Here is a 14,905-nt window from a genome sequence, read left to right on the forward strand (position 1 = left end):
CCGTCCTTTTAGGAGCGAACTCAGCTAGCTTATCGGGTTATCAAAAATACATAGTATAACAAACCCCTGGACAGTCTCTGTTGTTTATATGTTTCTCTTGTGCGTATCCTCAGGACAGCTAATATCGAAACAAAGTTATCATGTTCATTTTACTTATTTTGACTTGCACACCACGAAAAAATAAATATATATTAGTTTGGGTTCTGGATTTTGTTAGCATGCTCGTTTTGCCCATTTTGCTCATTTTTGCTCACTCTTCGGATGTAAAACCCATAATTTTTAAGGATTATTAATAAATAAAGAACTCATTTTTTTATCTCTAAATTAGAAATGTGTTTCTAGCTTTTGAATTTCATTTATTTATTTATTAATTACATATTCATTTGTTCATTCAAGTCAATCAGGGTATAATTTGCATTTATAGAACTATTTTGGGCTATAAATCACTATTTATATATATATATATATATATATATATATATATATATATATATATATATATATATTTAAATATATTTTTGATGGAGTTTGTAAATTATTGGAGTGTGTTTGTGTGTTATTTGGCTCTTGGTAATGTTTTATAGGGTAATTTGCTATTTTTGGCTAATCTTGTTATAATTGACATTTTTTGAGTTTTTGGCATTTACGATCGCACACGAAGGGTTTTTTGTATGGCTTGGGTAGCGGTCTTTGCGGACTTCGAAACTTCTTAGTCTTTTGAGTTCGATTAATTGTTCTTCACATTATTAATGTAAGATACCTTAACTGAACTTATAGAGAGCATTTTTAGGCACTAATTGTGTAAGCATAATGTTGCACTGAATATTTTAATGAATTGCAAATACAAGTTATGCTCACACACTTCACTTAGTTGTGGATATCTAGGACTCTTGTGATTGTAGTTCGGAGATCATGCTTGTTATGATTGTAGTTAGCGGAATATAGAGTGTGTTTGTTGCAGGTACACCTGTGTGTGAGTTTAAATGCCTGTGCACTTTTGAATGTATAATATGTACGCAATGTGTGTCATTTTACTTTGGTTTGCGCATACTATGTTGCTTTGTGTGTTTGTATGAATTTGATACATGGTGCACATATAACTACTATGGATATGTATAAGTCGTGTTCGATGCATACTGTGAATGTTATATATATTGTCTTGTTATATGATGGACTCATTTATTCTTGTATAGAAGAAAGCATGCGAATGTTATAAATTGTTTTTAACTTGTATGTCTTGTTTGCTTAAGAAATATATGTGTATGATGTACGGTGTATAATTATATCTAAGGTGATATATCGATTCATGTGGTGAAAAATGCATATGACTTTTATCGTGTGTGCAAATCTTGAACTACATAGGAGTTATGTATGTTGAGGTTTAGTTGCTTCGTATTATGAAATGTGCATGTTCACGTATGCATGCATAGAACTTATGTTTTGTTTACGCATGCTTCGAGGTTCAATTTACGAAGTGCAATGTTCTTTGTGACGATGATATGATGTGTAGGATAATATGCTTATGTATGATATGATTTAAATGACACGTGAAATGAAATTATGCATGCATGCGATAAATGTTTAAGTTCAATAGTAAACTTTGGTTCATGAAGCTTTATTGGTTAAATGTGTGGTTTTATAATTTTAATGCCATATGAAGTGATGTATGATGTGATGCTTTGATTGTATACCCCGTGTTGATGGCTATCGACCCTGAGAGTGGTCAATTGTATTGATGCATGTATCACAATAGTTTTCATTGGATATGGTACTCATTGAGGAAATGTTCCCAAAGGATTCTCTGTGAGGGTGTGCATGATCAGATCAGGTAATCCGGCTAGAGCAGTAAGTCTCTGTGAGGAAGTGCATTGTCCAAGAGCGGGTAGCCCTCGAAGACGGTATATTCCTGTGAGAAAGTGCATTGTCCAAGACCAGACAGACCATCCGTCTAGGGCGGTAACTCCTTGTGAGGTTGTACATTTCTCAGACCAGGTGATCCAGCATGGATTTTGTAAATCTTTATTATGAATAAATGAAATGATATGATAAATTGTGATGATCTTCTGAGTTGATTGAGATAACCAGTTATGAATCTATAGATTTGGCTTTTCTATTATAGCATGATTATATATTGAACTCAAATATGATAATCAAATCCTTATTGATTTTAGATCTTGATATGAGGTTATGATTGTGATGCTTATATTAACGTACAGGTATCATGCCTACAAATGACTAGTTTTGACTTATTAGGTGAATGATACATCACGCCTACATAGTTTCATTGCAAATGATTGCTTTATGATTGTCTAAGTAAATATATCACACCTATCTATCATGATTGATGTGTATCATGAATATCTAACTAAATTACTTATAAGGTATGTGTGTGTGTTTCATGTTGAAATGGTCAAATATGACTTGACTTATTGTTTATAAGAATTATGAATGCATATGAAAATGATGCAATGATATGAATGTCTTATATATATATGCGATGACTTGTATGACTTGAATGCATATAGATTATGCTTTATTACGCGAGTTAAGGTTGAATAGAATATCAAGTGATGAAATGCTTTTAAATGATTTATGTTCGAATGCTTGAAATGAATGACTCATAGGACATTGTTCTCTTGTCTATCACTTGACGATGGATGAATAATATATTTTTACCTTTAAATGCTTGATATGTTTTCTTTAAGTTTGAGTTTGGGTTGCTTTACCAGACTTTAGCGAGTCTGACCCCGTTTTATGGGGGACAGGTAATGCAGGTAAAGTATGATGAGTAGTTGGAGCGACGGGCTAGTCGAGCTGCATCTTCGAGGGTCCACTCTTACCTTGCGATCTTGGTATTCATGATCTTTTCGTTTTAAGTACTTGATCATATAGAGACTGAAGTATTGTTTTCATACTCTGATTTGAAATGAAATTAAAACTCTTTATATTTCAATCTTATATTATACGTGGTTTGAAATGTGTATATCACGTACATTTTGATTTGATTGTTATCTTTAGTGTAACCGCGCTCAAAGTCTTAACCGTTTTTAAAAATCGTTTTCGCATTATAAAATCTGATTTATTTATACTTATCAAAAAAAATTTGGTCTCAAAATTTCAATATTTAAACTATAATTAAGGTTAAAAAATTTTGGCCGTTACATCGGAGACGTCTGATAATATTGGAACGATACAGAAACAAAATTAACATACTTATTTTTACTTATGTTAAATTGCATATCATGTATGAAATAAAGCATGTGTTAGTTTTGTTCTAAATTGTTATACTTGTGTACCTACCAGTTTTTCATAAAACTGACTCATCTTATAGGTACAAGTGATGATTAGGTCGGTACGACAAACGATGACATGATGACGTAATGATATCAAGATAAGACTCTTTCTCTGACGTTTCACTCCCAAAGACATTTTTGGTATAATGGTTTCTTTGAAAATTTTACTTTTCTTATAAAGTGTAAAACCTCGTTTTGAATCTATTTGATTTCAATAAATGTACGGAGTTATAAATCCATTGTATAAAGGAAAGGTTTCGCAATTAATGCGCCCAAGGTTCGTTGACTTGTTATTTCAAAAATACAATTTTTCGTTGAATTACTATTTAAAACCCTGATAAATGGATTACAAGGCCTTCAAAATTTTCCTAAAAAGTTACAAGTATGGGATTTTGGAGCGTTACAGTCATGAACCGAGACACTAAGCCCTAATGTCCTAAACTAAAAGGGACATTTGAAAAGAAGGTTGCTTCATTTGACACTCCTCAAGAGTCAAAGGACAAGGACACAGACAAGGACATTCCCACATTTCAAGAATCATCTATCAGAAGCATGTATGTGGCTCAATTAGTTGAAACTCTTCAATCTCTTCTTAGGGGGTCATCTTCCTCAGCGGGTGCTGCAATATCATCTTATTGAGACCCAGGTAAGATTTTTTGGCTTCTTGATTCTGGTGCATTTTTCTACGTGACCTCAAACAATAATATTTTATTCGAATGCTATAGCTCCAAAAATTATAGATACATTTCTAAATTAAATTTGAATCTCTTATATGTATCTCAAATATCCGATTATGGTTGTAATATCTCCTTCTCGTCAAATGAATGTTGGTGCAGGATCGCCGGTCAGATAAGCTAATTGGGCAAGGCCATAGAGAACGAGGTCTCTACTATAGAGATTTTTTTGGAGATACCGAAAGATGCCTTTTATTGTACGGTAAAAAAATGAATTTAAAATTGTGGCATAGAAGATTAGGACATCCAAAAAGTGATATTTTTATATTTCGTACTGATTCAGGGGAGAGAATTTTTGTCAAAAGAATTTAAAAATTATCTCTACTCACGTGGCATCACACATCAAAGATCTTGTTCGCACACACCACAACAAAAATGACCTAGCTGAGAGAAAACATAGGAACATTATTGAAACTTCAAGGACTTATTGGTTGCTATGTGCCTAAGGTTTTTTGGGCAGAAGTTACCCTAATTATTGTTTATCTTATAAACAAAATGCCATCTTCTTCTTTATATAATATCTCACCGACTGAAAAACTATTTAAACTCTCATTTTTTGTTGTAAATGCTTTATTTTTACCAATAAGAATGACAAGTTTTCTCCTAAAGCTATTCTTTGTACCTTCTTTGGTTATGACGATAACCAAAAAGGACATAGGTGTTATGATTTTAAAAATGGGAAATTATACATTTCTCGAAATGTTACCTTCTTGGAAAAAAAATTTTTGATAAGGATCAACCGAAGGAAGTAACCGAGTACTCTTTTTTGTTTGACCTTGAATCAAAACAAGATATTGACAATTGTGATTGTGAGCATGATTTGGAGAATGTTATTGAATCTAACGACTTTGAATCACTTGATGAATTGCCCTACAATGATCAAACTTGTATACATTATTCTAGGCAAGGAAATAAAAACCCTTCATGTGCACTTGAAAAGTTTTTTAACCTTAGTAAAGATGAATTGCAAATTAGGAAATCATCTAGTGTATCAAAGCCCCCATCAAAATTTGTATCCTATAATTCTTTTTCTTCAAAATATCAAGCATGCATTAGTCCTAATTCACTCATATATAGAACCTTCATCTTACGCTCAAGCTAAAGAACACCCTGAATGAGTTAAAGCTACGAGGGTAGAACTTGAAGCTTTGGAGAAAGCTCAAACTTAGTCTATTCAAAATCTTCCATCAAGAAAGAAACCCATAGGTTGTAGATGGGTGTATAAAATAAAAACTAAGAGATAAAACTGAAAGTTAGGCTAGTTACAAGAATACGACATTGATTATGTAAAAACCTTTGCATTAGATGTTCACATGATCAGAATTCAAACTCTTATTGCAGTAGCCTCGATTAAAAACTGGTATAGAGACACTTCTTGTATGAGTATTTCTCAAGGAAAGACTCTTCGCCTTAAAATAGGGATTATATGGGTTGAAACAGGCATCTAAAGCCTGATATGATAGATTCAACAAAGTTACGTTTGATATTGGTTTTAGATCTTGCTTGATAGATACTGTTTTGTTAAGGATTCTAATGCAGGTATTGTCATTTTGCTATTCTATATAGATGATATGATAACCTCTGGAGGCGACAGACAGGGAGTTCAATATATCAAAAATATTCTTAAAACTAATTTTAAAATGACTGATTTGGGTTTTCTATGTTATTTTCTAGGAATAAAAGTTGTTTATTCCTCTAGGGGTTATTTATTATCTTAGTCTAAATTTATTTCTGATATTATTTTTAGGTCTTGAATATCAAATGATAAGAAAGTTGACACTCCTGAAGTAAGAAATGTTAAGATGATAATTGATGATAGAGAGCCTATGGATGATCAAACTTCTTATAGACAACTTATTAGAGCTCTTTCTTACCTAACTATTACTAGACCTGATATAGCACATGATGTACACACAACCATTCAATTCCAGCACGCCCCCTCATCTATTCACATGAGAGCTGTTTTGTGTATTATTAAATATCTTAAAAAATCTTTTTCTAGATGTCTGTTTATGTCTTCCTCTTATGCATTAAATTTACTTGTATATACAGATGGTCTCTCTTTTCTCAACTGAAGCTGAGTACCAGGCCATGACTGCTATCACAATGGAGGTAGTGTGGTTGAGAAGACTACTGACTAATATGGGAATCAAGATTCTAGGAGCTTTGAAGATGTGCTGCAATAATAAGAATGCTATCTACATTGCCAACACATCGAGATGGACTGCCATTATGTTCGAGAGGAATATCTTCAAAGAACTATCGATCTGCATTATGTCACATCAGAGTGCTAGTTGATGAACTTTTTTACCAAACCTCTCTCTGCTCTTAGGTTTCACTTCCTTTTAGGCAAACTTTCGGTTATCCTACCGTAACTTTGGAGAGTTTTAAATTGTATATATATTTATACTTATATATATATAATATTATGTATATATTTATTTATTCATATAAATAATATATGCAATATAGGGAGAATCAAATTAAGTTTGACTGCTCCCTCTCTTGTTATGATCTCTCTCTCTCTCTCTTTTAATCCCTGACTCCTCTCCCTTGTGTATAAATAGGGTTGTTCTTTCCTTTGTTTTGAAAGCCTTTTGGCACACTTTCTTTGTTAAATAAATTATATTTTTTTTACTATAACGTATCCCCTTTGTGGGGTTTGTGAGTGTGATCCTTTAGAACACCTTGTGGTTCTCTTTGTGGGTGTTGTAAGTGTGTTCCTTAAGAGAACACTTTTGTTATCTACTTAAGTTAAAGATTGAAGAAAGTTTGGTTCATGATTGAAGTCTTCTTGAATCTTTACATAGACCCATTTGCAACCAACAAGATTGTGAGACCCATATGAAGTATAAGTTCTCAGGTTTTATTTCTCATAAGAGCAACATATTCTTCTTGCATTGCATGCTGCCACTTGGGATCCTTAGTTGCCCGTTTAAAGTTAGCAGGCTCTTGGTCATAGGTAAGTTCAATCAATTGGGCTATAGGGAACAAGTATTTGGACGTGTGATAAGCTTTAGGTTTAAGGGTCTCATCTTGAGTGTGTGTAACCATATGATGAGTACACTATGGAATAGGAGTATAAATGACTTCAAGGTTTGGGTTAGGAATTTTTGGTGAGGCAAAAACATGTTCAACACTAGGAGTACTAGGGTTGGTTTCTTTTGTATTGACAGGAGATTCAGGATAGACTGAGAAGAGGTTATAGGAGTTATGGATTGAGGGTCCATTGAAACACATAGAGGATGACCGGGTTGATGCGACGATTTTGGCTTTTCAATGGATTTGTCCAGCGGAAACTTGTTTTCATCAAAGACATCTCTAGATATAATAAATTTATGGAACTGTGGCTCATGACATATTTATCCATGATGATTATTATTGTATCCCAAGTGCACGTGTGGCTTAGACCTAAAATCCAGTTTATTATCTTTGTAAGGTCTGAGATTAGGAAAACACTCACAACCAAAGGTCTTAAGGAATTCGTAATCAAGTCTCTTTTTAAATAAGACCTCAAGAGGACATTTGTATTTAAGATTGGGTGTAGGCAGTCTATTGACAAGGTAAACATCATTTAAGAAGGCATAGGTCCAAAATTTTTGAGGTACACTGTCATGAGCCATAAGTAAAAGGCTTGTATCCACAACATGTCTATGCTTTCTTTCAGGGATCCCATTTCGTTTCTGTGTGTGAGGACAAGAAACACGATAGCCAATACCACAATCTTTGAAATAAAAATCAAGAGCTCTATACTTACCACCATCATCAGTGTGCAAAAATTTAATCTTTTTGCCAACCAAATTTTCAGCTAGAACTTTAAACTTTTTGAATATATTGACAACATTTGACTTGTGATTCATTAAATATTAACAAGAAGGCATCGACAAAAATAACATAATACCTATAGTGGTTTTCACCTTGAACATGGGCTGGACCCTAAACATCTGAAAAGATAATCTGCAAAGGCTCAAGATTTTCATAAGATACACGGGAAAAGGGTTAACTTACGTTGTTTACCCATCTGGTAAGCAGAGCAAATATGAACATCAGTATTAAAATATGGCAAACCAAATCTTTGAACAACTTTTTGAACAATTTTCAAACTAGGATGTCCAAGTCTACTATGCCAAACATCTAAATTAGCTTTTTCTCCTATATAATCACTTTTATTTTCAATATTACTAAACGAATCTGTAAAATAAAGACCATTATTTGCTTTTCCCCGAACTAGTTCTTCTCTAGTTCTAACGTCCTTAGCATTGCAATAAGAAGGATGAAACTCAAACACTGCTCCATTGTCTTATGTGAATCTTTGCACAAAAAGTAATTTCTTTGTTATTTTGGGAGCATGCAAGATATCACTACAAGAAATTTAGAATTGCCAGATTTAAAAATTGAACTACCAATATGAGAAATTTATAAACCTTTACTATTACCAATCTTTACCGAATCTTAGCCCTCATATTCTGAAGGAGTAGATAAGGCATTCAAATCTAGAGATATATGATGTGCAGCTTCTGAATTAGGATACCATACATCTTCTGCTAACACGCCACCTTGTGTATTGCAGTAAGCATGAGGAGGCACAAATTGGCTTTCTCCTGAAATCATCCTGCAGGTCTTGGCAGAGTGACTTGGTTTATCGCAAAACTGACAGACGATATATTGCTGCCTTGGGTTAGTGACCACCTAGGAACTGACGACCTCCATATTGGTTTGAGTTTGGGGTTTACCATGGAAACGACCTCTTCCACAGCCACCACGAGAATTGCTGGGATTTTCTCCTCGTTGAATATAGTTAGCTTCATGAGGTTCACTTTTGTCACCATCAAACTTTGGGAGATAGGCTTCTTGAGATAAAAGAAGACTATGAAGCTCGATTAATCGTATCGATGTTGACTCAGAACGAGTGCTAATAGACACTCGAAAAGAGTCATATTTACGAGGTAGACCCCGAAGCATGTAAAAAACAAGTTCTTGAACAGGCTTTTCCGCAACAGCTAGTTGATGTGAGATTAACTTTATTTTTTGAATATATTTATCAATTGATTTACTTCCTTTCTTGAAGGTTTGGAGTAGTTCTTTTAGTTGCATAACTTTGGCCCGTGAGTGTGTAGCATAGGCTTCCTTGAGAGCCTTCCAAACCTCATAAGAGGTTTCTAAGTCCACAATCTGAGTGCAGGCAACCTTAGAAAGAGAGGAAATTGTCGAGCTCAACATGAGATGATCATGTCTCCTCTAGGTAACTTGCTTTCCATCTTGAGTAATAAACTCAGCAGGTTTGTTTTTTGATCCATCAATATAACCATGCAAATCGTATGAGATCAATAAGGGCTTAAAAGAAGCCTACAATGCACATAGTTATCAACAGTAAGCTTAGTGCTCAAGAAGTTTAGTGCTCAAGAAATACTAAAACGTATTTGGAGCAGGGAGCGATGGAAAAGGAGAAGGCTCATCATCATCCTTAATATGTTTTAAATTTACGCATATTGGGAGTCAAATGAGATAGTAGCATAGCAGTATCTTAACCAATGGGTCATTAACCTGCATTAGGTTGGGACAATATGTCTTGTTCAGGTGATGCTTAAGAGTGATATGATAAATGGGGTGTAAGTTTGGTAAGCTGCTTATTACACACTTTGAACCTTTTTCTTCGTGCAGCCACAGTGCCTACTATGACTTCGGGTGTTGATCATGAGAGCTGGCTTGTTAATTATTTGGTATCTTCCCCTAGTCAGGCTAGGTTTTCGAGACTTTTGTTTTGCTAATCACATACTCAACTTGCATGATTTTTTTTTTGTTAACCTTTGACCCATTTTGTATGGCATAAATTACGAAGAAACTTTTGCTTCTGTTGTCAGGATGACTACAATTAGGACTTTAATAGTCTTAACTTCTGTTAGAAAACGGTCTATATTTCAAATGGATGTCAAAAATGTTTTTTTCAATGGAAACCTAGTTCAAGAAGTATGCGTGGAGGCACCACCTGGTATAAGTATTCTTGAGGGTAAAGCTCCTTATTTAGAAAAAACTCCTTATGGTCTTAAACAAGCACCAAAAGCCTGGTATGATAGGTTTAGTCATGTTATTTCAATATTGGATTCAGAACTTACCTGACTAACGTTGCTTTATTTGTTAAGATTTATTATACATATATTTTTCTTCTTCTTCTTTATGTGGATGACATGATCATCACCAGAAGAGACAAGTAGGGAGTAAAACATTAAAAAACTTCTTAAAAATTATTTTGAAATGACTGATCTAGGTTTATTGAGATATTTTTTAGGAATTAACGTTTCTTATTTCCCTAGAGGATATTTATTATCTTAATCTAAATTTGCTTTTGATATTGTTTTAAGGTTTGGAATCACATATGATAAGAGAGTAGATACTCCTGATGTTGTCAATAAAAAAATGTGAATTATTGATGGAGAACCTCTTGAAGATCTCACTCCTTACAGACAGCTTATTGACGCACTCTCCTACCTCTCAATCACTAGACATGATATAACACATGTTGTACACACTAGTCAATTTCAGCATACTCACACTTTTGTTCACATGGGAGCAGTCTTGCACATTATTAGATACATTAAATATTCTCTTTCACGTGGCTTCTTATTTGCTTCATCTTCATTAGATTTAATTGCTTATATTGATGCTGATTGGGGAGGTGATCCCAATAATATGCATTCAACCATTGGTTTTTGTGTTTTCTTAGGTGAATTCTTGATTTCGTGACGGTGCAAGAAGCAACAGGTTTCTCTTTCGTTAACTGAAGCTGAATACCGAGGCATGGCCACCACAATGATAGAGGTAGATTGGATTAGAAATGTAACGCCCCAAAAATTCAGGACTTGTAACTTTTAGAATAGTTTAGAAAGCTTTGCCATCATACAATAATCAGAGTTTAAATAGTACTTCAGCGGAAAATGATATTTTTAAAACCACAAGTCAATGGACCTTGAGCGCATTACAACGTAAACTTTCCTTTGTCGAATTCCGCACAACTATTGAAATCAAATGGTTTCGAAATGCATTTTCAATAATTGAGAATTTGTTCATGAGATTTTACAACTCATTATGATTGTTGAACCCAAAAAGAAGTTTACTAAAACAGTTTTAATAACTCAAGGTTTAATTAAAAGAGGAATTTTTGAAATACACTTTATACCAATTTTACCAACATGTCCTCAAGAGCGAAATGTCAGGGAAAGAGCTCTATCTTGATCTCATTACGCCATCGTGTCATCGCAGACTGTATTACCTATCCATTACATGTCCATAAAATGGGTCAGTTTCACTAAAAACTAGTAGGTGCACAAACTGGACAATATTGAACATAATTAAGCAGAATAATTTAATATGTCAAGTAGACATGCAATTATATAGCAATTTAATTTCAACAGATTCACGGAGCACCTATCATGAGCACAATGCTAAAATTATTACAAGCATTTTACTGGCACAAGTAGGCTAACTATTACAAGCAATGAACTGCATAAGAAATTTAACTAGCAAAATACAATGCTTCATCAACCACACACACAATTCCATAAGTATTGAACCTGTTGTACACTATAACTTTCATATGCACATAACTCAATAAATTGTGATCGGATTTAAATTATGTTTCGATATTAGCTGGTCAAGTGGGTACGCACAAGACACGACTCTAGAAAAGGTATTGCACGAAGTACGAAACCACACCTCAAACTCATAAGCAACTATGCAAAATAATGATCGAAGAATGAAATTGTACCTCGACCCATGAGCATGCAAACAAGAAAATACGCAATGCAGAAGCAATATAACTCTAAGCATGTCTAGCATGGCCATCTTAATTATTTCAACTTAAATAGGTTCATTTATTGCCCTTTGTGCGACTTTACCCTACCTCAGAATGTTATGAAGTTGCATTGCTGTGAGCGTTTGAGAGTATAGGCGATGCGGGGGCTCGGGTCACGGGGTACGAGTGGAATTTGTCGTGGAATCTGCAGGAAACCCAATGTTAGTATGAAAGTGACCAAAGAAGGAGCAGGAGGCCAGGCTCGACCCTCAGGCCAAGCCTGTCCTTGATCTTCAAGGAGGCTACGAGGAGTGGTGGGCTCGGCTGTCAGGCCGAGCCTGACACTAGGTTGTAGGGTACCCAAATCAGGGAGGGAGGCAGAAGAGGGAGACAGAGAGGGGCAGGGCATCACCCCTGCCGACCAAGCCAAAGGCGACAGGGGCCTTGCCCCTGTCTGTCGATGAAAGACACAAAGGGCAGGGGCGAAGCCCCTACCGAGAAGGTAAAGGTGGCAGGGGCTTGGCCCCTGCCGATCTGTCGAAAAGAGGCAACAGGGCCATCGCCCTGTCGGCCTGTTAGAGAAAACGAAGGTAGCAGGGGCTCGGCCCCTGTTGAGCTATCGAAAGAAGGGCCCAGGCGACAGGGGTTCGGCCCCTGCCAGCCTGTCGGAGGGCGAGTGAAAAAGAAATCGGCAGGGGCAAAGCCCTTGCCAGACCAAGGGAAAGCATGGCGTTGGGGTCACAGCCGCCCTCAAGGAGCCGATGGCATCGGGGGTTGCGAGGTTGGGACGCCGGTGAAAGGGGCTCCAGCGAGCTGTGCAGGACCGAGGGTGAGAACCCAAAGAGAAGGAGCAAAATGAGGGAACGAGAGAGAGAGAGATCGGGTTACCTGAGGGGGATGGCACGGTCGTCGGCAACGGCTTGCCGGAAGGGAGCTCGCAAGGAGAGGAGCGAGGCGACACGGGGAAAGCCACCAGCATCGGCTACGACAGGTTGATGAGAGAAGAGGGAGCGAGGGGAGGTGTCGGCCGGGGTTGCCGGAAATCGCAATGAGAGAGAGACGAGGGTTGGTTGCAGCTATCTCTGACAGGAACCCGCCACCTGGGAGAGGATCGACGGCGATGGTGGCAGCGGCGGCGATCGGATCAAAGGGGAGGAGGCGTCCGCGGTGCTGTCGTGCGCAGGGCACGAGGAGACTTAAGAGGGAGGGGAGGAGGAGGAGCAGAGAAGGGAGCCACATCCCCCCTCCCCTCCTGCGATACTCTTAAAGGGCTCGGGGGGGGGGGTGACAAATGGGGAAACCCTAAAGGGGTTTCCTTATCCTGCCGAGGGGGTGGAGCGGCGCGGGTGAGGTGCGGCGCACAGGGGAGGGTTTTTTTTAAAACCCTCACCCTGCGTCGGGTTTTAAAACCCCAACGAGGGCGGGCCTGGGTCGGGTCCCGACCCGACCCGGGTCCGATATTTTTTTTTAACGTGGGTTTTACAAGAAACTGTTGGCTGACATGAGAGTTGAAGTGACAAAAGCATCATGCGCGTGCTGTGACAGCAAGAGTGCGATCTACATAGCCAACAACCGAACATTTCATGAACGCACCAAACATATCAAAATCGATTGTTACTACGTTAGAGAGGAGTATTTACGTGAGACTATTGATATGCCTTACATCAGAATACCAATTAGCAGATTTCTTCACCAAACCTCTCGTCACTCCTAGATTTCATTTCCTCTTAGACAAACTTTTGAACACTGTACCGTAAGTTTGAGGGAGAGTGTTAAAAAGTGTATATATATATTTATATATTTATATATTTTTTCTTTTCTTTTCTTTTATTTTTTCTCTTTTAGTTTGTCTAGTTCATTTTGAACTAGACTCAAACTAGTCAACAACAAAGTGTATAAATAGGGGTTGAACTAGCTCCAGTGACTCTATTTGAGCCTCTTCAAGGCCCATTTTTTCCTTCCTCTCATGTGTATAAATAGGGGTGATTTCCCTCTTATTGTATTAATGGTTTTTAAGCATTTTATGTGAATTAGATAAAGATTATTATTTTACTCTTGCGCCTTCTCATTTGAGCCATTTTATGGGTTGTGGTTAATGTGTTTTTAATACACTTGTGATCATTTGTGCTTTTGTTGGCCTCCATTTCATTACACTATTGTTACTTTTCTTCTGTTTGAATAAGCATTGGGTATGTGAAAAGGAACACCTAAGCAACTTTTGTTTAATACTCAAGTGCATTGATTTCAGATTCTCCATGCTTTGTGATTGCCAAATATTCCATTGTTAGTCAGTTCTTGACAAACTGGACAATTTGGAACCTTTGAATAATCTTATCAAGTCATACATGCTCATGCCAACATCTGGGCTGATGTATCTAACAATGGTAGACCAAGAAATGTAGATTTGAGGCCAGGCCATCTAGCAGCTCTTTATCCATTTGCAAACCATTTTTATGGATATGTACAACTTGCCTTTTTCAGTGATTTTTATCTACTGGATGATTTTTTATTCAAAGTTTATATTTGCTCTGTTGTGGGACATTTACTTGTTATGGTTTCAACCATTGGTTTGACACTTCTATGCAGGGAGAATCCCATTTGCTTTTCTGGAAGACATTCATGGTAGGTTTGTTAAGACCTATGGTCGTGCAGTACATTCAGCTCTTGCTTATGCCATGAATGATGAGTTTTCTAGAGTACTAAGCCAACAAATGGAGTATTATTCAAATGATCCAAATGCAGACAGGATAAATCGCGTGAGAGGTGAAATGAGTCAGGTAATCTTTATTAGTAGAGAAACTTTAGTGCATCTCAATGGGATTGTTCTTGCCATCCTTGTGGGTTTGGTTATTGGAGAGATCCTATGGTTCCTATCACATTGTAATTATCAATTATCATAATTTATTGCACATGAATTTCATTAGAATTTTAATGCTGATTTCTGAATTATATTTAAATATGTCCTTATTCTACCTCGTGGTTGTTCTTTTGATTTCATAGGCTACAAAATGTCAATGCTACAATCATCAATCATCAATCATCAATCATTATATGTTGTATTTGTTATTTGTCAGAATGCTTCAGAAGTT

General features: G+C 36.5%; 1 protein-coding gene across 2 annotated transcripts in view; it reads left to right on the forward strand.

Moving 5' to 3' along the window:
- LOC149835317 (vesicle-associated membrane protein 711-like) overlaps nucleotides 1–14,905 on the forward strand; it is a 48,574-nt gene that overhangs the window by 11,108 nt on the left and 22,561 nt on the right. For both annotated transcript variants that reach the window (XM_090010499.1, XM_090010498.1), the window contains exon 2: nucleotides 14,403–14,593. In XM_090010499.1, coding sequence (XP_089866625.1) covers nucleotides 14,403–14,593 — 191 coding nt within the window. The remainder of the gene's footprint in view (nucleotides 1–14,402; nucleotides 14,594–14,905) is intronic.

This window comes from Nuphar pumila, chromosome 6 (assembly GCF_984573655.1).
Source record: "Nuphar pumila chromosome 6, dmNupPumi1.hap1.1, whole genome shotgun sequence".
Taxonomy (NCBI): domain Eukaryota; kingdom Viridiplantae; phylum Streptophyta; class Magnoliopsida; order Nymphaeales; family Nymphaeaceae; genus Nuphar; species Nuphar pumila.